Source organism: Xenopus tropicalis, chromosome 1, assembly GCF_000004195.4.
Source record: "Xenopus tropicalis strain Nigerian chromosome 1, UCB_Xtro_10.0, whole genome shotgun sequence".
Classification (NCBI taxonomy): domain Eukaryota; kingdom Metazoa; phylum Chordata; class Amphibia; order Anura; family Pipidae; genus Xenopus; species Xenopus tropicalis.
This window is the reverse complement of record NC_030677.2, coordinates 24,998,017-25,024,767: the sequence shown is the minus strand read 5'-3', so window position 1 is coordinate 25,024,767 and position 26,751 is coordinate 24,998,017. Positions and strand designations below refer to the sequence as shown.

The window sequence follows — 26,751 nt, the reverse complement described above, 5'->3', positions numbered from 1 at the left end:
GTTAAGCCTGCCTAAGCCTATTTACCTGTGGGGTGGCAAGGTTCCATGGATCGTAGTCTTCTTCTGTACATTCCGTAGCGAATGATGGTCTGAAATCGACTTTCACCAGTTCCCAGTCTGAGCGGTAACTTATGTGCCCAAATACCCTGAAGGAAAACAAGCACAAGCAAAACTGCATGGGGAATACTGAGATTCCAAATAATCGGCTTTACAGTAATCTCTGCTGTGAAAAAAATGGATATCAAAAAACCACTAGGGATGAGCAAACTTTTTAACCTAGGAACAAGTATGGGACCTGTTATCCAGAATGCTCGGGACCTGGGGTTTTCCAGAAAAGGGGTCCATAATTTGTATCACCATTAAGTCTACTAAAAATCATTTAAACATGAAATAAACCCAATAGGATTGTTCTGCCCCCAATAAGGGGTAATTATATCTTAGTTGGGATCAAGTACAGGTACTGTTTTATTATTACAGAGAAAAGGGAATCATTTAACCATTAAATAAACCCAATAGGGCTGTTCTGCCCCCAATAAGGGGTAATTATATCTTAGTTGGGATCAAGTACAGGTACTGTTTTATTATTACAGAGAAAAGGGAATCATTTAACCATTAAATAAACCCAATAGGGCTGTTCTGCCCCCAATAAGGGGTAATTATATCTTAGTTGGGATCAAGTACAGGTACTGTTCTATTATTACAGAGAAAAGGGAATCATTTAAACATGAAATAAACCCAATAGGGCTGTTCTGCCCCCAATAAGGGGTAATTATATCTTAGTTGGGATCAAGTACAAGGTAATGTTTTATTATTACAGAGAAAAGGGGATCATTTAACCATTGAATAAACCCAATAGGGCTGTTCTGCCCCAATAAGGGGTAATTATATCTTAGTTGGGATCAAGTACAAGGTACTGTTTTATTATTACTGATGAAAAGGAAATTTAGACTCTATGGTAGATAGCCTTCATGTAATTTGGAGCTTTTTGGATAACAAGTTTAGAGATAACACATTTTTCCGCCGAAGTGAAACGGGGCGGTTATACTCATCACTAGGAGGACTTGGTACTATACGGGTACGGTTTTAACAGCTTATTCATTGCTTTTGTATATTCTGTCTATCTATCTAATCTATCTTTATTTACCTAATCTATCTATCCTAGGGTTGCCACCTCTGGCGACTTTTTTCGACAGGCACGGGGGGGGGGGCAATGATGTCACGGGGGCGGGGAAGAGGTGGGGCAGTGATGTCTATGGGCGGGGCTATGACACGGAGATCAGTGATTGATCTATCTATCTCACTCACTAGGATAATATATCCTTTTAAAAAAAATCTTAGCAGTGCAAGTTGAGAGCAAAGACAGTTGAATTAGTTCTTTGCATTTGAGGGATTTACTAGAGAAATTGTACATTACTTGGCTCCTGTATAGGGCCCCAGGGCGGTTTAGAGACCAACTTGCATAGTAATAACTGGGGCCCTTGGTAAAACAGGGACCTGTGATTCTTTCTGTTGTTGGCTGCTCTGTGACCATTCAGGGTTGAATTTCAGCAATAACCGTTGGGCCAATTTGGGCAAAACCTATAGTTATTGTCGCCATCTATCCGTATTATCCCTCAGTCTTCCTTTCGAAAATTGATTCTTTTCTCCCTGTTTTCAGATATTTCCCTGTGGCCACTATGTGGTGCTGTCATATAATGTTTATCATTCTTGCCTGGTACATGAAATGCTCCTTCCCTGAAGGATATTCGAAACTAGTTTGTTAATGGCTTCAAATGCAACGCCGGTTACGCCGCGCTTCAACAATGGCTCTGTTCTTTATTTGTAACGTAAGCCCTCTGGACTCATCTGCGAATTGCTATATGCTCTGCAGAACCACAAGGTTTCCTTGTTATTGCAATCAAACAACAGATCTGAATGAGATTGGAACCATAATAAAAATCTATAACTAAATGAAGGGACTTCGCAGTTGCACTGTTTCCTAAAAGTCCTCTGTCTGAGGTGCTTAATAGCAAAATAATAATGCAACTTATTGTACAATATAATAATAATAATAATACTGTTGCAGGCACAGAAGGGTAAAAGCTGGCCTGTTCTCTGTACAGGGACCTGTTATCTCCATATCTTGAGTCTACTAAAAAATTATTTGAACATTAAATAAACCCAATAGGATTGTTTTGCCTCCATTTAGGATTAATTATATCTTAGTTGGGATCAAGTACAGGTACTGTTTTATTATTACAGAGAAAAGGGAATCATTTAACCATTAAATAAACCCCATAGGGCTGTTCTGCCCCCAATAAGGGGTAATTATATCTTAGTTGGGATCAAGTACAGGTACTGTTTTATTATTACAGAGAAAAGGGAATCATTTAACCATTAAATAAACCCAATAGGGCTGTTCTGCACCCAATAAGGGGTAATTATATCTTAGTTGGGATCAAGTACAGGTACTGTTTTATTATTACAGAGAAAAGGGAATCATTTAACCATTAAATAAACCCAATAGGGCTGTTCTGCCCCAATAAGGGGTAATTATATCTTAGTTGGGATCAAGTACAGGTACTGTTTTATTATTACAGAGAAAAGGGAATCATTTAACCATGAAATAAACCCAATAGGGCTGTTCTGCCCCAATAAGGGGTAATTATATCTTAGTTGGGATCAAGTACAGGTACTGTTTTATTATTACAGAGAAAAGGGAATCATTTAACCATTAAATAAACCCAATAGGGCTGTTCTGCCCCAATAAGGGGTAATTATATCTTAGTTGGGATCAAGTACAGGTACTGTTTTATTATTACAGAGAAAAGGGAATCATTTAACCATGAAATAAACCCAATAGGGCTGTTCTGCCCCCAATAAGGGGTAATTATATCTTAGTTGGGATCAAGTACAGGTACTGTTTTATTATTACAGAGAAAAGGGAATCATTTAACCATTAAATAAACCCAATAGGGCTGTTCTACCCCCAATAAGGGGTAATTATATCTTAGTTGGGATCAAGTACAGGGTACAGTTTTATTATTACAGAGAAATGGGAATCATTTAACCATGAAATAAACCCAATAGGGCTGTTCTGCCCCCAATAAGGGGTAATTATATCTTAGTTGGGATCAAGTACAGGTACTGTTTTATTATTACAGAGAAAAAGGAAATCATTTTCATAAAATGATGATTAAAATTAGAATGATTTGCTTATAATGGAGTTTCCTGATAACGGATCGCATCCCTGTACTCCATTATACATACAGTGGCATAACAACAACCAGCCCCCCAGCACTTGGGAAGGTGGGACACGTTGCACCCTAACAAGCACTGGCTCCCTGTGGAATTATGAGGTGCAGGTCAGCCCTGTCCTTACCCTCGGCCATAAACATGGGTTAATCACGACTGACTTCGAACAAAGACATTAATCACAGAAACGAATGCAGCATTTGAGGAGTCTGTAGCCATCTAGATTTTATAAAAAAAAAGTTTTTAAGGAAAAAAATTATTTATAATAGTCCCTTTCCATTGATTTCTATGGTATCTTGGTGGAATCTGGATTGCAACTTATTGATCCACAAAGCTCTCATAAAGCAAATGGAAGAATGATTAGCTGTCACTGGCCTGCACTATACACAAATCTATGACCTTAAGGTTTAATAAACGCACCCCTAAGTGTCATGTGTCATGTAAGGTGAATTGTGACAGCAGGGATCATTTACTGATCCCCAGGGTGCAAGTGCTAGAGAGCAAGAGCGGTGCTTGCACCCCGGAAATAGCTGGGCTCATGGGCAAACTTAGAGCCTTTTATTACATAACCCCAAAAGTCCAGAGTGTAACATAAGGAGGCGCAGCTGAGCCGTGTCCCTACTTCTGTATCTGAATGACATGCAAGGGAGGCAATGTATAGGGAGCAGGAGTTGGGGCGCCTATATGACCCCCATCACCCACTCACTGCTGTAATTATAGGGAAAGCTGAAGGTCTTTATGCTCCGAAATTTGTACAAAGTGCAATAAGAGGACACAATCGGCCTTTTTTTTGCACTTTGCGTACTGCATTCGGCTTCACAAATCACCCATAGGGGCTGATTTATATTTATCAACGTTTGGGTTTTAAAACCAGGCTCAAGTTCGGTGCTCTGGTTGACGACAAAGTGTGACAATAATATAATACACAATTCTCTCTCTCAATCTGCTTCTCACAACCATCCAGCATTTCTCACTGAAGCCTCCAGGACCCCTGTCCCATCTGGATGCACCAACACAGTGCCATTAGCTGTTCCAGGGGCTCCCTTCTAACTGGCGACCATTACCCCTTCCTCTGCGGTGACCTATGCACAGTGCCCAAGCTTCACTCGAAGGCCCTCCTATAACCTACCCCTACATGCACAGTTCCCTCTCTGGCACACACATCTCCTCAGGGGCTCTAACGCTCTCTAAGCACTCCTCATCAGGACAACAGGCTGCCCTTGCTAACTATCCCTATCTACCTTTCACTCCTGGAGTACCTCTGCTATCACTAGCTAGCCCAAAGTACCAACCTGCCCAGTAGGTCTGGTCACATGGTCTTACTGCTGCCTCTTGATGTTTTTCCTCAAAACAAGAAGTGCCTCAGTGGACTTAGCGCCACCTGCTGAGTAAACCTGCATATAACTTTTACGATTTACATTACCTTACATGTGCCTGGACAGTCTAGTGTCAACAAGACCCAGGAAGAAGTTCTGCCCTAGACGGACAACAATTCTAGAGAAAGTCATGGAACAGGGATCCCTTGGTAGGTATAGGGATTTTCATTTGTCATAGTATATTATAGGAATGTAAGTAAGGCAAGCTAGAAAGAGCAGCCATTTCTGCTTTTGGGGACCTAGACCAATATTGCTAGAAACCCTAATAAGCCATCTCCACACCACCATCTTCCTTCCTCCCCCATTTAGATTTGACCCATCTGGGTAAGACAGTGCAGTGTGACCCATGTTCTACCGTCACTGGTCTGCAATGGCCTTTTAGCCTACATAGGGTTACGTTAACCAACCCCATCAGCCACTTTCACTTTACTACTAGACACCAACTGTAGACTGAGCCAGAAATATTCCACCTTCTGCCAATATAGTCCCCTGTGATAATGCAGATAATCAGATCATTTACATGTGTTAAGGCTTCAGACTGTCACAAAGGTTACACCTGGGTACCCATCTGTATATAAGGGATCGGCAGAATGTTTTTCCTTCTGTTGAATATTTAGTGAAAATACTGAAGAATCTTTGGAAAGAAAGAATTCTAGCACTTGCACAAACAAGGCTGAAGGCATGAATCTCACAGGGCAATGTTATACACAAAAGAGAAGCTTTTTAAGTAATGACAAAATATACAGAGGTACAATTGTATGATGGATAGGAATTCAGAGAGGGCCAGCTTCCGGATATTGAGATAGTAGCATTAAGGATAAAGCTGGCTGAGCCAAGAATTGATTTATCTGCAAAGATCTGAAATATATTTGTGATTAAAACCTGGTCCTAATTATTAACATTTGGTATCCCAGGCATTTCCGATTTACAATTTCGAGGTGCGAGAGAGCTCAGCCCTGCCGCTGCACTCCCATACCCCCCCCCCAATAGAATAGTATTATTATAACTTTCCAAAAAAAACATTGGAAAACATTCCGATAAACTGCCAATCCTGAGTAAGATCCAGCATTCCCCAAGTTTCAAATTTTCTTCAACCAATTATTTTACCGTAACTTTGCCTTTATCATCTATACATAGTATCATTAACACTCAAATATCATGATGTCAGCTTTTAAATATAATATTAAATAAGAAATCATAATAACGCGCAAGGAAGAAAATCAAAAGGAACAACTTGAATATCCTTATGTGCCAAGATACTGCCGGGTCAGTTACGAGCGACAGAGCAAATAACCCCACAGTTCAGTTGTAATTAAATCCCATTTATTAAAGAGGTGGTTCACCTTTAAGTTCACTTTTAGTATGTTATAAAGGGGTTAATTCTAAACTTTTTAATTGGTCTTCATTATTTATTTCTTTTAGTTTAACCGTCTAACTCAGGGGTGGGCAAACTACGGCCCGCGGGCCACATCCGGCCCCTTGGCCTTTTTAATCCGGCCCGCCGCCGACGCCAAGTCTCATCACGCGAGACTTGGTGTCTTTGGCGGGCCGGAATTAAACAGACTAAGGGGGCGTAATGCTGGCGTGGCCCTGCCCGCCCTGGCCCGGGGGTAAGTAAATGTGGCCCGTGAGCCAAAAAGTTTGCCCACCCCTGGTCTAACTCTTTCCAACTTTCAAATGGGGGTCTCTGACCCCACAGCCAAAAAACTATTACTCTGTGCAACTACTTTTTTATTGTTATTGTTACTTTTTATAACTAATTTTTCTATTCAGTCCCTCTCCTATTCATATGCCAGTCTCTCATTCAAACCACTCCATGGTCGCTAAGGTAATTTGGACCCTAGCAACCAGATAGCTGCTGAAACACCAAACTGGAGAGCTGCTGAATGAAAGGTGAAATAACCACAAATAATAAAAAATGAAGACCAAATGCAAATTGTCTCAGAATATTACTCTCTACATCATACTAAAAGTTAACTCAAAGGTATTGTGTCAAGTATTGGGTGAAACTAAGGGGTTACGTATAAGGTTCTGCTACACCTGGTGCATAATTATTAGGCGCTAAAATGCCGCCTTTAAAGCTACAGAGGCATGTTGCACGTAGTCCCGTCATGGGGATTATACAAATGGAAATTTGTGTGATAGTGATCACCCAGCTGACCACTGAATGCTACCTTCTGCTTGGATGCTATGGGTTTCTAGATACACAGCATACATTGCACCTTTAATTACATTATCATATTTTCCTTACTTCACTTAGTACTCTGGCTCATATACTATAGCACGGATATCCTTTCATCATGTTAGTAGCATGTGGAATGACTGTGTAACATTCCAAAAAGCCTAATCACTGCTGACAGAGCAGACTTAGTGTTTTGAGCTATAAGTCTCCCTGGTCTCCGTGAGCCCATGGTTCTAATTTCACTGCGCCGGCCAAGTATAATATTAAAGTCATAAAATATGGCCTGTCTGGAAAAAGTCAATAAAAGCAAGCGTACATGTGAGTAGACAAAACTTACGTCATGACCAACGTCTCATCTCCTGGTTCACTGAGCAACCCATCTACGAACACTGAAGTGCTGGTGAAGTTGTGTACGCTCCACGTGTGGCCTTCATCAATGCTGAACCTACAGAGGGATAAGGATAATTCAATATCTAAAAAAGCCCTTTCCAAGATAAGATGTATGTCTGATAGGAGAACATTACAATGGTGTCCAGCAAAAATAAAGCAGTCGTCCTTAGATTCCATCAACACTTCTAACTTTGGGTTAACAGTCTTGGGTTATGCCCCCTTCCCTTCCTTTAGATTCTAAAGAACCCAAACCTAATGACTAAAAATTCTATGACTCCATTGTTTTCATCTACCCATATCCCTCAGTTTTAGTGTTCAGTTTGCAAATTGACTACATGACAAGCCAAGTGGTTTCATCTATGGTGAAGGACCCAACTTGCATGTGGTCAAATCTCCTACACTTGCTATAGTTACATTCCTGTCTTCAGCAGAAATAGATATCCATCAACACTTCTTAGTATTTGGGTCAACATCCTTGGGTTACCTATGCCTCCTTTATTTCTGGACTCTAAACAACCTGAACCCAAATCACTAGCAGTCCTATACCTCCCTCCTCTCCATCTACCCATATCCTACCCATGCAATAATTACATTTTTGCCTCTGCCCAGCAGAAATGGAGATGCTTAGATTCCAGCAACACTTCTAAATTTGGGTTAACAATCTTGGGTTATGTTTGGACTCTAAACAGCCCAAACCCTAATCACTAGCAGTTCTATAACTCCATTGTCTCCTTCTACCCATATCCCTCCTCTCCGTTTCAGCATATGAGTTTGTGAACTGGCCACATCAAGAGGTTTCATCTATGACAAATGACCCAGACTTGTGCCTGTGGGACCATAGTTTGGTTAAATCTTCTACAGGTGATATAGTTACAATTCTGCCTCTGTCCAGCAGAAATAGAAATCCTTAGATTCCACCAACACTTCTCACTATTGGGTTATGTAGCCCTCCTTCACTTGGACTCTAAACCACCTGAACCCAAATCACTAGCAGTCTTATAACTCCCTTGTTTCCATCTACCCATTTCCTTCAGTTTCAGCATTTGAGTTTGCAAATTGGCTACATCCCACCACAAGTGGTTTCGTCTATGGTGAAGAACCACATTTATGCATGTGGGACCCTGGTTTGATGATATCTCCTACTCTCACGTTAATTACATTGCTACCTCTGCCCAGCAGAAATAGAGATCATTAGATTCCATCAACACTTCTAACTTCTTACAGGTCCTATAGTCACATTCTTGCCTCAAAATCTATAGCAGCTTGGGAATCAAAGTCCGATGAATAATAACCATTGTCTGAATCAAAATGAATCCAATGAACATCACAAGATCTTTTTCTAGAAGGAAAATATATTCAATATATGCAATCAAGAAGATCACTAAACCCTGCACTAAGGGTTGTTCTGTGCCTGAGTGGATCCCACTGAATACAGAGGTCCTTATATAAACTATGCTCATGTAAACATAAAATCCTCTGTAGGAAAGCTGAGAGGCTATGCAGATAAGGGGAAAAGGAAATGAAGCTTAATCTTCTGCACAAGTCTGTGTGGATCACATAGTGTGAATATATACATTCTCCTTCTGGTCCCAGCAAAATGGCCAGGACAATAATGCAAAAGCAGGACAATACTGTCTTCCTTGAGAATTACGAGACACCTATTTTCTTCTACTGATCTGCTAATTTATAGAGTTCATTGTATTTCTCCGGAAATGTGGAACCCTGCACCATAGAGCTTACAATCCTATTTCAGTGCCTGATGCATTCAGACGTTAATTCATTTGCCCAAGGACCAGACACATTTATTTAATGGAGACCGATTGATCTATTCCATCTGCTGCTGACTCCTTCCCTGGTATTTTCTGGCACAGTTTTGTATTCTATTTTTGCATTTGTGCTTCTACCTTCGGACAGTTCCTAATCTCCTATCCCCGCCAGCCTGCAGCTGATGATATTCCATGTGGAGCAGGGAGGTCAGGGCACTCGGAGAGTCCTATGAATTCATACTCTTTTAGTGACATAGGAGCACCGACTGACAGTCTCATTTATCACTGCTTGGAAATGAGCAGATTCCAGTGAAAAACCCCAGGCTTGGCTATGAATATCCTCTCGGTGTGTGTCAGGCCGGGGCTAATCATCCTGTATGAGCTGCTGACTTACTGTTTCCAGTTTTACTGATTTACTAACCCACGAATCCGACCCGAATTGGAAAAGTTCCGACTTGAAAACAAACATTTTGCGACTTTTTCGTATTTGTTGCGATTTTTTCGGCTTCTTTATGAATTTTTCGTTACCAATACGATTTTTGCGTAAAAACGCGAGTTTTTCGTAGCCATTACGAAAGTTGCGTAAAAAGTTGCGCTTTTTTCATAGCGTTAAAACTTACGCAAAAAGTTGCACATTTTTCGTAGCGTTAAAACTTAAAAGGTGCAAAGTTTCGCGTAAGTTTTAATGCTACGAAAAAAGCGCAACTTTTTGCGCAAGTTTTAACGCTACGAAAAATCGCCAGATTTTACGCAACTTTCGTAATGGCTACGAAAAAGTTGCGTTTTTACGCAAAAATCGTATTGGTAACGAAAAATTCGTAAAGAAGCCGAAAAAATCGCAAAAAATACAAAAAAATCGCAAAATACCGATCATTACGAAAAAAACGCAATCGGACTCATTTCGACCCGTTCGTGGGTTAGTAAATCAGCCCCATACAGTATAATTAGACATGCTTAGAAATAATACAAACCCATGAAGGGCTACACAAATAAAAAAAGATAGCTACATGTGACAGCCATATAGGAATGTGAGTGCGATATATAAATTATACATTACCTGAGTATCTTTAGAGGAATTGAAGTGTCCTTGATGGCCACAATAACACCGCCATGGTCTAAATACAAGATGTGATGTTCCTCTTCAAAGACCTGTGCAGAGGAAAAATCCCCATTCATTATTTAGAAGTAGTGCTGGCAAAAAAATACATTTGCCTGGAACCAAGGTGACTTCTCTCCTACCCTATTTTAGAAATAACAGCATTTGTTACTAGTGAATTTAGAAATGGCAGTGTATTTATTGTACATGAAATGCACGAGAGGACAATAGTCATGTCATCTAATTTAGTATTGTTGGTGATGGGTTGGCCTTTGCTTTGACTTTACAGTGAAACTATACACGTTGGACTGTCGCGTTCTGATTGGTGAGAACAATGATGTTAATCTTCCAGGTTCTAAATCTGCTCTTCAAGCATTAAATGTAAAAATACACATATTCTTGCCAATGGAAAGGTTTAATTATGATATTACTCATTTGTTTTGAGCTTGAATCTCTAAGTAAGAGAATCCAACACAATTCAATACAAATATGGGTCTGTGGGAGTCCGAGGGTAGTTCTTATGGCACAGACCTGAGACCAGTGGGCCAACGTGCGTTCTCCAGATTCAAGCAGTGATTTTCCAGAGGTTCATTATTATTATTCTAATTTTTCTATGGTTCCCCCTCACCCACCTACATCTTACTAAGTGCATTAGATGTAAATTTTACCCTTAGATTTGCTCTGCTGTGAATTTGGGCATGAATTAGGATTTAATACGTGTATTTACAGTAGGGTACAAAGCAATGTGAAAAAATATATTTTTGGTCTGGAAATGTAATTTCATATTATTGCAAGACAAATTGATTATCTGCATTAAATCAAAGAAACGCTGTTTCTGTGAGCTATTATCATCTTACTAAATCCAGGCAAGAATATTCTGCATATGCCATATTATTATAAACAGTGCAGGCTCAGTCTGATGATTAGACAGATGTTCCACCATCATCATCATATCTATATGCATATGATCAGCCAGTGCTGGTCCTCTCTGCTATAATAACATATGCATGGCATGTCTGCTGTTTGTTTAAAGGTCTTGATAACTTCCATGCCCAAGAGTCCCTTGATGCAGCTGATAGGCCTAGCATTAGGATTCACATTAATGGGAGGTTCCAGGAGTCGCAAAATATTGTGTCGGGAATGGAAAGTGTGCTGGAAAGTCAGTTAGCGAAGGAGAGTGGGTAACCTTTGTGTCCATTAGGCAAGAAGCCACCAAGAATATCAGCAAGAAGAAGTAGTGCCTTTTAATCCCATTTATTCATGAATGGGTCAGAGAAGTGGTTTCCAAATTGTGGGAGAGCTCAGAGCAGTATCTGGGGGGATATTTGGAACTATGGTGAAATGGCTGGTATAGCTACTGTATGTTATCATATGTCTGTAACCTTGCTATGAACTAAGGGTGTCCTGACTAAATGTTGGGCCTCAAATGGTGGTGTGAACCAAATAAGCCTGAAGAACACTGGCTAGAGACTGTGTGGTTTAGTAGTGAGAAGAACATCCAATGATAGCTAGAGACAAGTGGCTGGTTATTAAAGTAATGGCAATGGCTGAATATTCTTATAGTTGCCACAAGTGAAATGCATGCTGCTCAACACTCACCATACATGGTACCTTGTCACCTTTTCTTCCTATGCTTAGAATCACCCAGCAGCACATCCACTGCTGCCTATGGGAAGTGTGCATAAAAGCTGGCATAGTGACTGTCACTGGATTCCTACCCAAAATGTATCATGCAGTTCCCACAGACAGCAATGCAGGGATGGCATGATAGGTAATTAGGGACATTTTATGGTAAAACATGATAAGCAAAGTGTAAGAAGATAATTATATGTGCCATAGGCCTTACTAGCACCAATGGAGCGACACAGTGCAAACTTTGCTATGGTAACCTTTCACTGCAGAAAACTATAATTTTCATAATATTCATTGCCATTTAAATGTTCTACTACACCTCAGTATGCAGTATCTCTCAAACCGAGTGTATACTGCGAAAATTACCCATTATCTTACTTGTCTCCATGTATTTCCACAGTCTGACGTAATATACATTTCTTCCTTATACTCCACCAGCTGCGAGCCCAGATTGCCTGTGTTTCCAAGAAATCAGAGAAAAGGAGACAACTGTGATTGTTATTCCAGTGCAGGAGTGAAGGGTTAATTGCGCACAACTGGCGCAGACTGATTGGCCACTCTTATTGAGCAGCATACGTTGCTATCACAATCCTTGGCATATTAGCATTAGATAACAGTACAGGCAGCTATTTCTGCTTTGCTCCTAATTTTTCACTACCTTTAGCAAAAGGAGATAATGTCAGATTCTTAATGGGAAGGAGATAAATCGGAATCTGGCAGACGTGTCAAGAGGCTTTTAGAAACAGCAGGGCATCACTGTATCTACATTAGTAGCTCCCTCGCCTCCTACGGTGATATATGGGGAGAATTCCTCTTTGCCCAGCTTCTAGGCATCGCCAAGCGAGCAGATCTTCTCCCGATATCCCCACCTACGGGTGGGCGATATCGGGAGAATCCAGGCTAATTCAGTCGTTTGGGCCTGGGGTCAAACGATCGAATTATAACGACGGGTATAGGCAAAGCCGGTCTGGGGACCGCATCAACAAGCCGATGCGGTCCCCGATCCGACTAGATTTTTTAACCTGCCTGATCGATATCTGACCGATTTCAGGCCAGATATCGGTTGGGCAGGCCCATTGGTAGTGCCCATACACAGGCCAATTAGCTGCCAAATCTGCCTAAGGGACCCATATTGGCAGCTAGAATCGGCCTGTGTATGGGGACCTTAAGGGTGAAGACACACAGGGCTACTAGTTGCAACTTCTTTTTCACAGCTACTAAACTCCAGAAAATACCCTGCTATAGACAATAATGAGAACTGCCTCTGCTAAAACACATGTAGAGACAATTATCAGTAAATGATCAGCATTGTCTATTTTAGTAGCCGTGACAAGTAGCTGCTACTAGTAGCTCTGTGTGTCTTCACCCTTAGGCTAATGCCACGCGTAGCGTATGGAGCGTTTTTTTGGCAAGCCGAATATATATACGCCATACTTATGATGTGGCATTAGCCTTAGAGTGAGACTTGGGGTAGTCGCTGATTTGCTTGTCTTAGAAAAACTTGAATTGATGTCTGCTATTCCTCACTTGAGGCACAACAGGCAACTGTCCTGAAATGCTTGATCCTATTCTTGAGTTTAAAAGCACCTCCATAAATCTGGGAGCACCCCTTGTATAATCACAGTTGCCATCTTTGGACCTCAAAGTTGTTTTGAACCAAATGCTAAAATTCATTATTTGATTTCAAAAGCTGACTTTGGAACCAGTTAATAAGCATTTATATTTTGTACAGTATATCGACAAAAGCACAAGCTTATCAGTAAGTGTATCAGTAATTCTTGCAGAACTTTCTGTGCTATTCTGCTCCTTCTGTGCTGCAATAAAGATAACCAGAATGCAACTATTTAAAGGAAAACTATACCCCCAAATAATCTAGGTCTCTATAAAAATATATTGCATAAACAGCTCATATGTAAAACCCTGCTTCATCTAAATAAACCATTTTCATAAAAATATACTTTTTTAGTAGTATGTGCCATTGTGTAATCCTAAATAGAAAATTGCCATTTTAAGAATTAAGGGCCGCCCCCTGGGATCATAAGATTCACAGTGCACACAAACAAGCCAAGGCACACATACATGCTAGGCCCCATCAGCCAATGAATGGGCAGAGTTCTGCCTTTTACTCCCACACTACTTCCTGTTACAGTTAGAGCTGCATTATTTCCTGTCAGCTGATGTCTGAGGGAGCACACAGCCCATCACTAAATGGCGGCTCAAGGGAAAGGATGTAAAAGGGCAATATTTACTGATATATATATTCCAGTTTGGTGAGAGTCTATAATAGGCCACTTAATATGATTTAAATAGTGATGGGCATGGATTTGACGTGAATTTCCACGATTCGCCATAGGCGGATTATTGTGCGAAATGGGTGGAAAAATTTTGTGCGTAAAAAGTCACTGCACAACAAAAAAGTGTTGTCGCGTAAAAAAAAAATTTGCACGCACAAAAAAGAAATCAATGAAACAGCGAAAATGTTGCGCGTCCACTGTTGGATGGTTAAGTACAGTATTCATTCCGGGGTTATAATTCTCCTTTAAGTACCCAGAGAGTTTTAAATACAGTAAGGTCAATTTGCCCTGCCGACTTAATGATCTCTCTAAGTACCGTGTTTTACATTAGCCTTCCAATGACCAGGAACATTTGGTCCTTATCAAGGTCTCTTCTCCTCAGCAACAGAAAATACCTCAGCATTGTATTTATGATGTGATTTTAAATGAACAGAAAACATTTTCCAACAATAAAGTTAAAGGTGATGATGAAACTAATTCCAAATTCTCACTCCGAATCAATAAAACTGCCAAAGCAGCAAGTGGAAATAAACAGTACTTTATACAAAGCCTAAAACCTAATATAACGGGGCCCAATGAAGTCCCTCAACTAAACGCTTACAGGTTTGAGAGAACAACCGCCGAGCTCAAGCTGACAAATTGAAAGCTGACAGAAGCACATTTTCCACTTCAGAAATCATTACAAATTGACAGGAACATATAAAAAAAAAAAAAAGAAATGATGCAGCGAGTGGGCGGAAATGTCATTTCTACACTAAACATTTCTGTAAAAGACATACCTGCTCCCATAATGAGGCCTGGCGCCGTGTCCTTGGTATGGACTGTTCCAGATACGTACGGATTGTCTGCCCAGCGGAGATGCAGGTGAAGGTGACACTCCGGCTTTCCAAATAAAATACAAATTGTACAATTACAATCAAACTCAATTTTCAACACATAATATGACATATCATTTTGGTATGGTCCAACCTCTGGACTTCTAGCTTCCTGCTGTCCCTGACAGCTCAAGGGCCACAGGATATAAACGGAAGGACAATTAATGTGCCCTTGGACAAATTGAACTAGATGCTGAAAGTAAATTACAGTCATGTTATTGCAGGAACAGCAAATTTTCAGTGAATAATTACTTATTACATAGCAGTAGGTACTAAAAGAGAGCAGAAGCCCTGTACCTAATACTAATTACGCAAGTGCCTGTATTCATTACACTAACTGTACTAGGCCAGAAAAGCTAACCATTGGAGAAAGCCCAGCTAGAAGGTTAATTAGGGTGAGATTTCAGATACAGGCACACCAATCAAGAGGAACTTTTCTGTAGCACGACAAAACCTTTTGGTTTCTATTGATCTCCATGGAATCTCATGTTCTTCCAGGCCAGTTTGTAGAGATAAATGGGGATTGTTGCTTGTTGCAACCCTTTTGGTAAGGCTTGATCTGTGAATGTATCCATCGATTTCGCCCAGATATTAATGGGGTAGACTTTCCCTAAACTAGTTGTTACAATATAGAAAGGTACGAAACAGAAGGTATCAGATAAAAAGGAATGTGATGCACACTTACGGGTTTGCAGTTGGTTGGTTTGCCGTTCATGTCTGTGCTTGGGGGATTGAGGTAGTTCCAGTCTCGGCCTTTATTGTAGGTAATAAGTGTTGTCACCTTCCCATCGATTTTTTGATTGGCCAGAAAGACTCCCTTAATGCCTCGCACCTATAGGGAGAAATATTTGGGTTTAGAAAAGTCACTAGTTCTATTGCACTCTAATTATCCAGCCCCTCAAGTCGAGCCAGTGTAACCTCCTATTCAGAACTATAAGGTCTTTCTCCAATGGTCATGATGCATTTACCAATTTTGGGGAAATATGATATTCATATCATACTATATACTACAGGTACAGGACAGTTATCCAGAATGATCAGGACCAAGGGTATTCCGGATAAGGGATCTTTCCATAATTTGGATCTCCATACCTTAAGTCTACTAAAAAATCAATAAAACATTAATTAAACCCAATAGGATTGTTTTGCCCCCAATAAGGGGTAATTATATCTTAGTTGGGATCAAGTACAGGTACTGTTTTATTATTACAGAGAAAAGGGAATCATTTAACCATTAAATAAACCCAATAGGGCTGTTCTGCCCCCAATAAGGGGTAATTATATCTTAGTTGGGATCAAGTACAGGTGCTGTTTTATTATTACAGAGAAAAGGGAATCATTTACCCATTAAATAAACCCAATAGGGCTGTTCTGCCCCCAATAAGGGGTAATTATATCTTAGTTGGGATCAAGTACAGGTGCTGTTTTATTATTACAGAGAAAAGGGAATCATTTAACCATTAAATAAACCCAATAGGGCTGTTCTGCCCCCAATAAGGGGTAATTATATCTTAGTTGGGATCAAGTACAGGTACTGTTTTATTATTACAGAGAAAAGGGAATCATTTAACCATTAAATAAACCCAATAGGGCTGTTCTGCCCCCAATAAGGGGTAATTATATCTTAGTTGGGATCAAGTACAGGTACTGTTTTATTATTACAGAGAAAAGGGAATCAGTTTTAAAATTCTATATTATTTGATTATAATGGAGTCTATGGGAAATGGGCTTTCTGTAATTTGGAGCTTTCTGGCTAACGGGTTTCCGGATAAGGGATCCCATTCCTGTGCTATATAGCCACTTTTTTTTATATCAGACACTGTAATGTGCTCTACAGAGCACTGGTCTCTGAATATTATTGCATGCCCATTGCTACCATGTGTGTCCAGCATCAGTGATTACTGCATACTCCAATGGCACCCCTCCAAATTACATAGACAAGTAAACATAATATTGCATATTTGCACTTAACATATTAAAAGGTTCAGTGAGGCAGAGTCATTGTACATAGCCTTCAGCTCAACAGAATTATTTATAGGGTCATTAACTGATGGGGAATGCTGCTAAAGGCTATATCTATTTCTGAGACGACAAGCAATATATCAGCTCCCACACAAATATAAGGATACAAATATTCCAATAAGGAATGTTCTGTTATGTCCTTGTACTTAATGGGCCACTATACCGACAAACACATATGTCATATACAGCCTACTCTGTAAAAATCCACTTACAGGAAGCCAAATGGGGGCATGACCCAGCATCCAAGAGGGCATGATGTGAGTGTGTATGGCTTGATGGGGGCGGGGAGTAGCTGAACCATAATAGTCTCAGTCTCACTTTATGGAACTAAAGACATGGAATAGTCATGCTGCACCACAAACTGAATGACTGGCCATTGTAAATTCTTCTAATTCCCTAACAATATATATCATATATTCAGATTTTATCAGTTATCCCCACCTCAAGACTCATATTTTGTGCCATGGCCGCCAGTATGAACATTGGGTAAAGGAGACCAGTTTTCAAGTGAAAAAGAAAGCGACCATAACATAGAAACTGAGACCTGCTAACATTTAAAGGTTTTCATAGGATCATCAAAAAAAAACCTAAACAAATAAAGATTTACATGAAAAGCATAAAAGGCACTAAAGGTGTGATGCATAACAGCAAAAGATGGTGGGCAGAAGGGTAGGGCAGCAGGGAATGGAATGCATAGAATAATGTCAAGTTGTAATTATAAGAGTGTGAATTATTTTTAAAATATTTGTGTATGAAAATGTTTGAATTTGTTATAATGTTAGAAATTGTCCACTAAGCAATAGAGTAATATACTGTAATGCAGGGGTCCCCGTGGCACGGCCCCCGTGGCCATGGCCTGTGCTGAACCGGGCCACCTCTGCTCCCAATTACTTGTGATCCCAACTCCCTGATGCGTTACACAGCCATGACAATAGCTATGCGAAGCCCAGGAAGATTTCTACTGATTACGACAAGCACCAAAGTACTTTATTAAGCTGTATGTAATTATCATATTAATAGTAAAGTGCATAATATAAAATTTAACTAGCACTTATTGCTCCGCACCCCCCATCCCCGGTCCTTGGAAAAATTGTCTTGCTTGACACCGGTCAGTGGTGCAAAAAAGGTTGGGGACCACTGCTGTAATGAGTATAGAAATGTAATGTAGGCCTTCAGTCAGCAGGGGGAAGCATAGTGCAGAAGGTATAAAATGAATGAGGCAGTCAGAAATAGCGAATATGGGCAGTGGTCGCTCCATTAAGGAGAAAGTGGAATCCGTTCCCCCTGGATACTCCATCAGTTGGGGGCAAAGCACTAGACCAGGACTAGTTAGGGATTCTGTGGGCTTCGGACAAAATCCACCAGCACTAAAAAAATTCCTGTTCAAGGGAACAAAGGGGCCATAGGGATAACCCTGACCAGAGGCTTGAGTAAGAGAAGCTCTGGAGGAGAAAAATGCCAGACTGCTAGAAAGAACGGGTGGGGAAACTGGTGTCCCAGTAAAGCACCAGAAGTGACTATTGATGGCCTTACAGAAGGGAACTGTGTTATTGATTGAAAACTCCTATGGAGAATTAGAGGCGAGCTGCAGGGATTGTGATGTGTCTGAAATGTGTAATCATACTGATGCGCAGAAAGTTCATAAAACAGTCGGAAACTGAAGCAACTCCCTTCCTTTTGGATGATATTGGTACTTTTGGTAATTTTATTATGGCTGCTGTACCATGTACAAGATGCAGAGATGGCTGCGTACTGTTAAATGGGACTAATGGCTCAGCTGCTTGTGTCAGGTTACTGAGCTGATAGTGAGTAAGAGGGGGAATTAAACTTCTGTCCTGGGGGTGGAAGCCCCCTCCATCTGGCAGACATTGCAGCAATATACAGAGGGGCAACACTTTCTGCATATTTAATAAACCTTAATGAACAATATGCCACATTTAATAAACTGCTCAAATATTTTTATACAGGTATGGGACCTGTTATCCAGAATGCTCGGGTTCTGGGGTTTTCTGGATAAGGGGTCTTTCCGTAATTTGGACTAGCATACCTTAAGTCTGCTTAAAAAAATCCTTTAAACGTTAATTAATTATATCTTAGTTAGGATTAAGTACAAGGTACTGTTTTATTATTACAGAGAAAAGGGAATCATTTAACCATTAAATAAACCCAATAGGGCTGTTCTGCCCCAATAAGGGGTAATTATATCTTAGTTGGGATCAAGTACAGGTACTGTTTTATTATTACAGAGAAAAGGGAATCATTTAACCATTAAATAAACCCAATAGGATTGTTCTGCCCCCAATAAGGGGTAATTATATCTTAGTTGGGATCAAGTACAGGTACTGTTTTATTATTACAGAGAAAAGGGAACCATTTAACCATTAAATAAACCCAATAGGGCTGTTCTGCCCCCAATAAGGGGTAATTATATCTTAGTTGGGATCAAGTACAGGTACTGTTTTATTATTACAGAGAAAAGGGAATCATTTAACCATTAAATAAACCCAATAGGACTGTTCTGCCCCCAATAAGGGGTAATTATATCTTAGCTGGGATCAAGTACAGGTACTGTTTTATTATTACAGAGAAAAGGGAATCATTTAACCATTAAATAAACCCAATAGGATTGTTCTGCCCCCAATAAGGGGTAATTATATCTTAGTTGGGATCAAGTACAGGTACTGTTTTATTATTACAGAGAAAAGGGAACCATTTAACCATTAAATAAACCCAATAGGGCTGTTCTGCCCCCAATAAGGGGTAATTATATCTTAGTTGGGATCAAGTACAGGTACTGTTTTATTATTACAGAGAAAAGGGAACCATTTAACCATGAAATAAACCCAATAGGGCTGTTCTGCCCCCAATAAGGGGTAATTATATCTTAGTTGGGATCAAGTACAGGTACTGTTTTATTATTACAGAGAAAAGGAAATCATTTTGTAAGAGTTTGAATTATTTGACTAAAATGGAGTCTATGGGACATGGCCTTCCCATAATTTGTAACTTTCTGGATAACAGGTTTCCAGATAATGGATTGAATACCTGTATGTTAAAAATAAAAAAGTAAAGTCACTGCAAAAGTGCTCAGATGAGCATTCAGAGTAATATTTGTTTCTTTTGGAGTTTGAAGCCCCCTTGCGTTAGGAATAGAACAAATGCATCAACATAAGAAATGGATATTATTTTGATTTCATACAATTTAGGACAGTAAACCTCAGTAATGAAAAATGAACGATCTAAAGGAAAAGAAAAGCCTTTTGGAGAAGTTGATTTGACTGCTGCAAATGAGCGTACTATTTCCAGGCCTGCATAGCAACATGCTTTGATGTGAGTTATTCAGCCCAACTGTTTGTACACTTTATTATGTAAGTTCTTCAGAATTATTTCATTTGTCGGCAGCCATAACAGTGACACTCGTGCAAATCAAATCTCTCCTCTGTGAGATAAAAAGAATGTTCCATGCTCTCCTAGCACAGTGGTGGTTAAATGAGAATCATCAAGGGGATAGTTAAAGCCCTGCCAATGCTTCTCCCTATCTCGCTGGTGCAATGAATCAAATGCTTTGCATAAATTTGTCCACTTAGCAGCCCTCCCCGCAGCGCTGATCCTGCATGCAGCTGAGCCAATTAATTACACACAGCCATGATGTCATTAAGAAACATGAAGCCCCCCCTGCTGCGACACACCAGTGGGCTGCCATGGTATTTCCCTTACTCGTCTCGTATATATGGGAAGTATGTGTCTCTAATGATATCGCTTCTATCAGCAGAGCCTTTAAACCTGCGCTAAATAAATACCCCACTCACCCCACCTGAAAAAGAGCTGAATATGAAATCACTCATGGATTGTAATGTACCCCCTGTGGTCAGATATAGGGATATCAGAAGTCACTCAGGACTTCCATGACCTTATAAAGGGACCAGACTGCTTTTATATAACTCAAGGAGATCTAAGATGACTTCTAATATTCTCATATTGTACAGCAGGGGGCATATATACGTTTAAATGAGTCAAAGAATCTGTGACATTACAAGACATGGACTTCAAACCATGATATCACCAAGCAGGGCCGGAACTAGGGGTAGGCAGAAGAGGCAGCTGCCTAGGGCGCCTACAACTAGTCTGTTCTCCGTTTTCATTGCCCGCCGCTTGTCATTACGCGTTGGGGGCAATGTACTGTAGCTTCGCATCGGACCCCCCCCGAAATTGCGTGCCAAAACACACGGGGTGCGATAGCCTGGGGCACCCGGTCGGCTCGGCCCGTCCCTGTCACCAAGTATAATTTATATAATTTATATAGTGAATAATGTACCTCCTCTTGTAAAATATAAGGATATTATAAGTCACCAAGGAGTTCAGTGGCATAACCACAGAGGAAGTAGACCCTGTAGCCGAGGGGGGTCTGTAAGGGGCCCTGGGGGGGATCTGCAATATGTCAGTCACCTGCTTTCTTTTTGTGCATCATGGGCTCCCAGTGATTTTTTTTCACACAGCAGGTGTCAGGACTTACTGGGATTTGATCCCTGGACTGTTCTCTAAACTACTGGTGTATTTACCATCTAAGCCACTGAGGTTTTTTGTGCAGTCCTGGGGCACTTGTGGGGCTGACCAAACATTTTTGAGGGGGGGCTGGGCTCCCTTAGGTACCCCACTAATGTACTCCCTGAAGTAAAATATAAGAATATTATAAGTTACCAAGCAGTTCCACAACCATATAAAGGTACAAGGCCGAAGGCTGAGTGCTTTTGTTGCCTTTGTATATTATTTGCATGTAAGTTTGAGGCCCCAGCCTTTTTGACTCCCTAACTCCAGGCCTGCCTATTCCTTACCTAGAAACCCATTATTCAGAATCTTCGAATTACATGAAGGCCATTTCCCATACAGTTCATTTTAAGCAATTTTTCAAAATGATTTTGTCTTTATCTGTAATAAAAAAAAATAGTCCAGGTATCGGACCCCTTATCTGGAAACCCATTATCCAGAAAGTTCAGAATTACGGAAAGGCCGTCTCCCATAGACTCTATTTTAATCAAATAATTTACATTTTTAAAAATGATTCCCTTTTCTCTATAATAATAAAACAGTACCTGTACTTGATCCCAACTAAGATATAATTACCCCTTATTGGGGCAGAACAGCCCTATTGGGTTTATTTAATGGTTAAATGATTCCCTTTTCTCTGTAATAATAAAACAGTAGCTTGTACTTGATCCCAACTAAGATATAATTACCCCTTATTGGGGGCAGAACAGCCCTATTGGGTTTATTTAATGGTTAAATGATTCCCTTTTCTCTGTAATAATAAAACAGTACCTGTACTTGATCCCAACTAAGATATAATTACCCCTTATTGGGGCAGAACAGCCCTATTGGGTTTATTTAATGGTTAAATGATTCCCTTTTCTCTGTAATAATAAAACAGTAGCTTGTACTTGATCCCAACTAAGATATAATTACCCCTTATTGGGGGCAGAACAGCCCTATTGGGTTTATTTAATGGTTAAATGATTCCCTTTTCTCTGTAATAATAAAACAGTACCTGTACTTGATCCCAACTAAGATATAATTACCCCTTATTGGGGGCAGAACAGCCCTATTGGGTTTATTTCATGGTTAAATGATTCCCTTTTCTCTGTAATTCTGAATTATTTGATTTAAATGGAGTCTATGGGAGACTTTTTTGTAATTCAGAGCTTTCTGGATAACGGGTCAAAATTGAAAAGAAAAAATCTGACAGTTAGTAAATGGCCCCCAAGCATTCACAAACTCGAAAATTGCTAAATAAGCTCGTTAATGTTCTTCATCTCTTGCTTATTGTTGGGAGATAGAGGAAAACATTGGACTACAGAACTCTCGCTTGTGGCTTTAAATGATATCGATGTCTCTGAGAGGGAACTTTGGGCAGCTGGAACGCTACAGACGTCTCGGTATAATTATAGCGAGCAGCATGCACCTTTTTTATGGGTTGGAATGTGATTTGCACTTAAATCAGAAGCAGTGGGATCGCACACTTGCTCTTGGTTTGAATCCACGCTCTTTGCTCGAGATTTTTGTGTGGGAAACAGTTGGTATTGATTGTTTTCTGTTTTCTTTAATGGGTCTCCAGTCGTTTCACCTGAGAACCATATTGTGTATTTTTTTTTAATTTGTTCTTTTTTAATATTTACAGCAACAAAAGTTAACAGTTGCCTCATTCTGCCAGGGGGAGAAATCATTTCCCTAAGTGTCGTTACAAACAGCCTACGGGAGAAAATAATTATAAAACACAATAAAAACTTCCAAAAGGTGACTTTTATATTTTATGAAATTAAAAACAGCAGGAAGGAATTTATTGGCGACATCATAGGTGGATATTAATGAAGGTTTAGCCTCCCCAAACCAAGACCATACTGGAACATGAAGAACGCTATTGTACGTGGAACTGTCACTTTATTAATATAGACGTGTTCATTAGGGTTGCCACCTTTCCTCTCTGCTGAAAGCTGGACAGGGGGGCGGGCATTGAAGTCATGGGGTGGAGACAGTGACATCATGGGGTGGGGTAATGTCACAGGGTGGAGTTATGACATGGTGATTAGCAAAGTTCTGCAGTTTTCCCAATTAGGCAGTTTTGACCCGGACAACCCTCTAAAAACCAGCCTGTCCAGGTCAAAACCGTATGGGGGGCAACCCTAGTGTTCATGGAGGTATAATGCATAGAAATAGCAATGCTGTGTGCTCGGAGGGAATTACACAGAACGTTTGCCATATGTAGGGATGAACTTTTTTGCCTGTTACAGTTTTGCAGTGAAATTCATGGTTTCTCCCATCGTGAAAATGTTTGTAAATCCCTTCTAGAATTTTGCCATGTTTTTTGTTTTATGTTATGTAATGGACCGGTTCAGCTCAATACTAGTCATGTGTTCTAGGATATTATACTTCAACTGGCCCTGTATTTATCCTGCCATGTATACAGGGGCATTATACATAGAACAGAAACTGAATTTATCCTGGCGTGTTCTAGGATGAGTTATGAATAAAAAAAATATACTATATGTATCTTGGTGTATTATAACCCCACTACTTCTCCTCGGTGGAGCACAGAACTGCTCTTACTCACTAACCCTGCCCCTGACTATTTTATTATTACAGGAGCAAGGTTATCATTAACTGGCCCTCATTCAGGTGTAGGTTTGCCACCTGGCAAGTATCTCACTGCCCTAGCCAGTATTACGAATTTGTAGTCCCTACTTATTCAGCCCACCTACTGTATTTGCCCCTAAACCTTTTGTCACCTTTTTCGTAAAGGCCTGAAGAAAAGGTATCAACCCTCTTCACAAGGTCCTTACAGCCTCTAGGGCTTCGGCCTCCTTAGGGTTTAGTCTTTACCTCTCCTGAAGGTATTTCTCCACTCAGGCCCTTAAAGAGGCTCCCTGCCTCAGCACCTCCAGCAGCACCCACTCCCTCCAGAAGTGGAAGTCCAAAGAGGAAAAACCGCGATCACCCAGCCACTATATTAATCCATCACAGGAAGTCATTATAACCTTCCTCAGGCAATAGGGATTGCTATCCCACTCAGGTATCCAGGTTACAGGGACTTCCTTTGGAAAATAGAGAGAAATAATACCAGTAGGGAATTTAACCCTATGGGTCCCTACATATACATGAAATGGTCAATGTGTTTATTCTGCCCTATGGAACTGGCCCTGGGATAGTATGAAGGAATCTGTGTAAAAATGTGCTAAATTACCAAAAAATCACCCTCCACCCAACTTATGATAGCAATCATGTCTTTTTAATGACTATCTTTTTTCATATTGAATTCTGAAAATTCTATATATAATTCCTATTTAGCAAATTCCTATTTTATTAACTGCATTTTAAGCACACCCCCTCTATTCTCTGGGTGTTGATTCGTCTTGATTTCCTGTTCAAACATATTTGGGATCAACAAGCCTTCCCCAAACAGAATATACAGATTATCCTTTGTTAGCAGAACGTAGAACTAAATCTCTCCTTCACCTTTGTTGCCCTGTGGAATGCGGTTAATTGATTGTTCCACTGAATGCTATTCATTTATGTGTCCAGATCAATCAGAGAAGAATGCGTTAAAAAACAAATTCCAGCATGAAATTAGCCAACACCCTTTAAGCAAATATAATTTCAGGTTAAATTACCAAAAGGTAAATTACATTTGTACAAAAATACTGTAGCACTAAGCATTCCACTACTTGCCTACATCTAAGCTGGGTTACATCTCTCTGGACTGTTTCTGGGAAGCAACTGGTACCAAAACTGGAATGTGTCTGCAGGTAATGCTTTGCTTTCCTTTATTTAGGAAATACCCCACTTCAATATGAACTACAGGAAAGCCTGGATCTCCTACATGAGATCTGACATAAAGGAGCTCAGAGTGCAGATCACTAACAAAAAATTACAAAATTTGGACAACTATTGGTGTGAGCCTGTAACAGGGATTAATAGCACGAGTATTATTAGTTACATTTAAATTTTATTTTTGGCCAGTTCAGTCCAGTATGATATGGAGAGGAAGGTTGAAGTAAGTGGAGGGCCCTACAGTAAGAAAGGTTGAAGTAAGGGGAGGACCCTACAGTAAGGAAGGTTGTATTAAGGGGAGGACCCTACAGTAAGGAAGGTTGTATTAAGGGGAGGACCCTACAGTGAGGAAGGTTGAATTAAAGGGAAGGACCCTACAGTGATGAAGGTTGAATTAAGGGGATGACCCTACAGTGAGGAAGGTTGAATTAAGGGAATGACTCTACAGTGAGGAAGACTGAAGTAAGGGGATGACCCTACAGTAAGAAAGGTTGAAGTAAGGGGAGGACCCTACAGTAAGGAAGGTTGAAGTAAGGGGAGGACCCTACAGTAAGGAAGGTTGAAGTAAGGGGAGGACCCTACAGTAAGGAAGGTTGTATTAAGGGGAGGACCCTACAGTAAGAAAGGTTGAAGTAAGGGGAGGACCCTACAGTGAGGAAGGTTGAAGTAAGGGGAGGACCCTACAGTGAGGAAGGTTGAAGTAAGGGGAGGACCCTACAGTGAGGAAGGCTGAAGTAAAGGGAGCACCCTATAGTGAGGAAGACTGAAGTAAGGGGAGGACCCTACAGTGAGGAAGGCTGAAGTAAAGGGAGCACCCTATAGTGAGGAAGACTGAAGTAAGGGGAGGACCCTACAGTGAGGAAGGTTCAATTAAGGGGAGTGCCACTAAAGAGAAGGGATTGCCCTATAAAGCTAAAGCAAAACACAGTAATGCCCAGGTGAGAGCCAAAAGTCCAGACAAACCAATGCACCATTAGTGCAAACATGAGACTTCAGATTGTTTTAGAGGGCAAGAGGCAGAAGCACAGAGATGCCAACTTGGATCCAAAGCGATCCTGGTGCATCTTAGCCACACTTCCCCACTCCTGGCCCTGCCCACACTCTGCCCCCCCGATATCCCCCCTGCTTTGGATGGATATTGGAGGACTTCAGTGATAATTCTATGCATTTCAATGGAGCAGTTAGGGTTCTGGTGTAAATTACTGATAGCTGGTGATGGACCGAACTGCTGGTAACAAGGTGAGAGGGGCTTTAATCAGGGTGACTCCTCAAAAATATTTGGTGACGTGACGGCCAGAAAATGGAGCAGCTTTAACTCCTCTAAAGAGATTTGCTGATTCAAGCATGTTGTCTGTACAGCAACAAAAGAACCTAAATCAAACCATTAATACTGGCCACACTCATTTTTGGACTGGTCACATTATTGGCTCTAATTATGTTGTTGAACAACAAGAACAAGTACAAATGGAAAAATAAAAAAAATGAAGGTATAGTTGTCCTTTAGATGGACAAAGCTTCCTGGGGACAAATGTTGGCATTTTTGGAGAGTTACAGCTAACCGGACT

At 40.5% G+C, this 26,751-nt stretch overlaps 1 protein-coding gene across 2 annotated transcripts in view; it reads right to left on the bottom strand.

Moving 5' to 3' along the window:
* Positions 1 to 26,751, bottom strand: part of sorcs2 (sortilin-related VPS10 domain containing receptor 2) — a 501,641-nt gene that overhangs the window by 40,279 nt on the left and 434,611 nt on the right. For both annotated transcript variants that reach the window (XM_002938263.4, XM_031895320.1), the window contains exons 10-15: positions 15,531 to 15,677; positions 14,750 to 14,852; positions 12,055 to 12,131; positions 10,006 to 10,097; positions 7,130 to 7,237; positions 26 to 146 (exon numbers count right to left, since the gene is read on the bottom strand). In XM_002938263.4, coding sequence (XP_002938309.3) covers positions 26 to 146; positions 7,130 to 7,237; positions 10,006 to 10,097; positions 12,055 to 12,131; positions 14,750 to 14,852; positions 15,531 to 15,677 — 648 coding nt within the window. The remainder of the gene's footprint in view (positions 1 to 25; positions 147 to 7,129; positions 7,238 to 10,005; positions 10,098 to 12,054; positions 12,132 to 14,749; positions 14,853 to 15,530; positions 15,678 to 26,751) is intronic.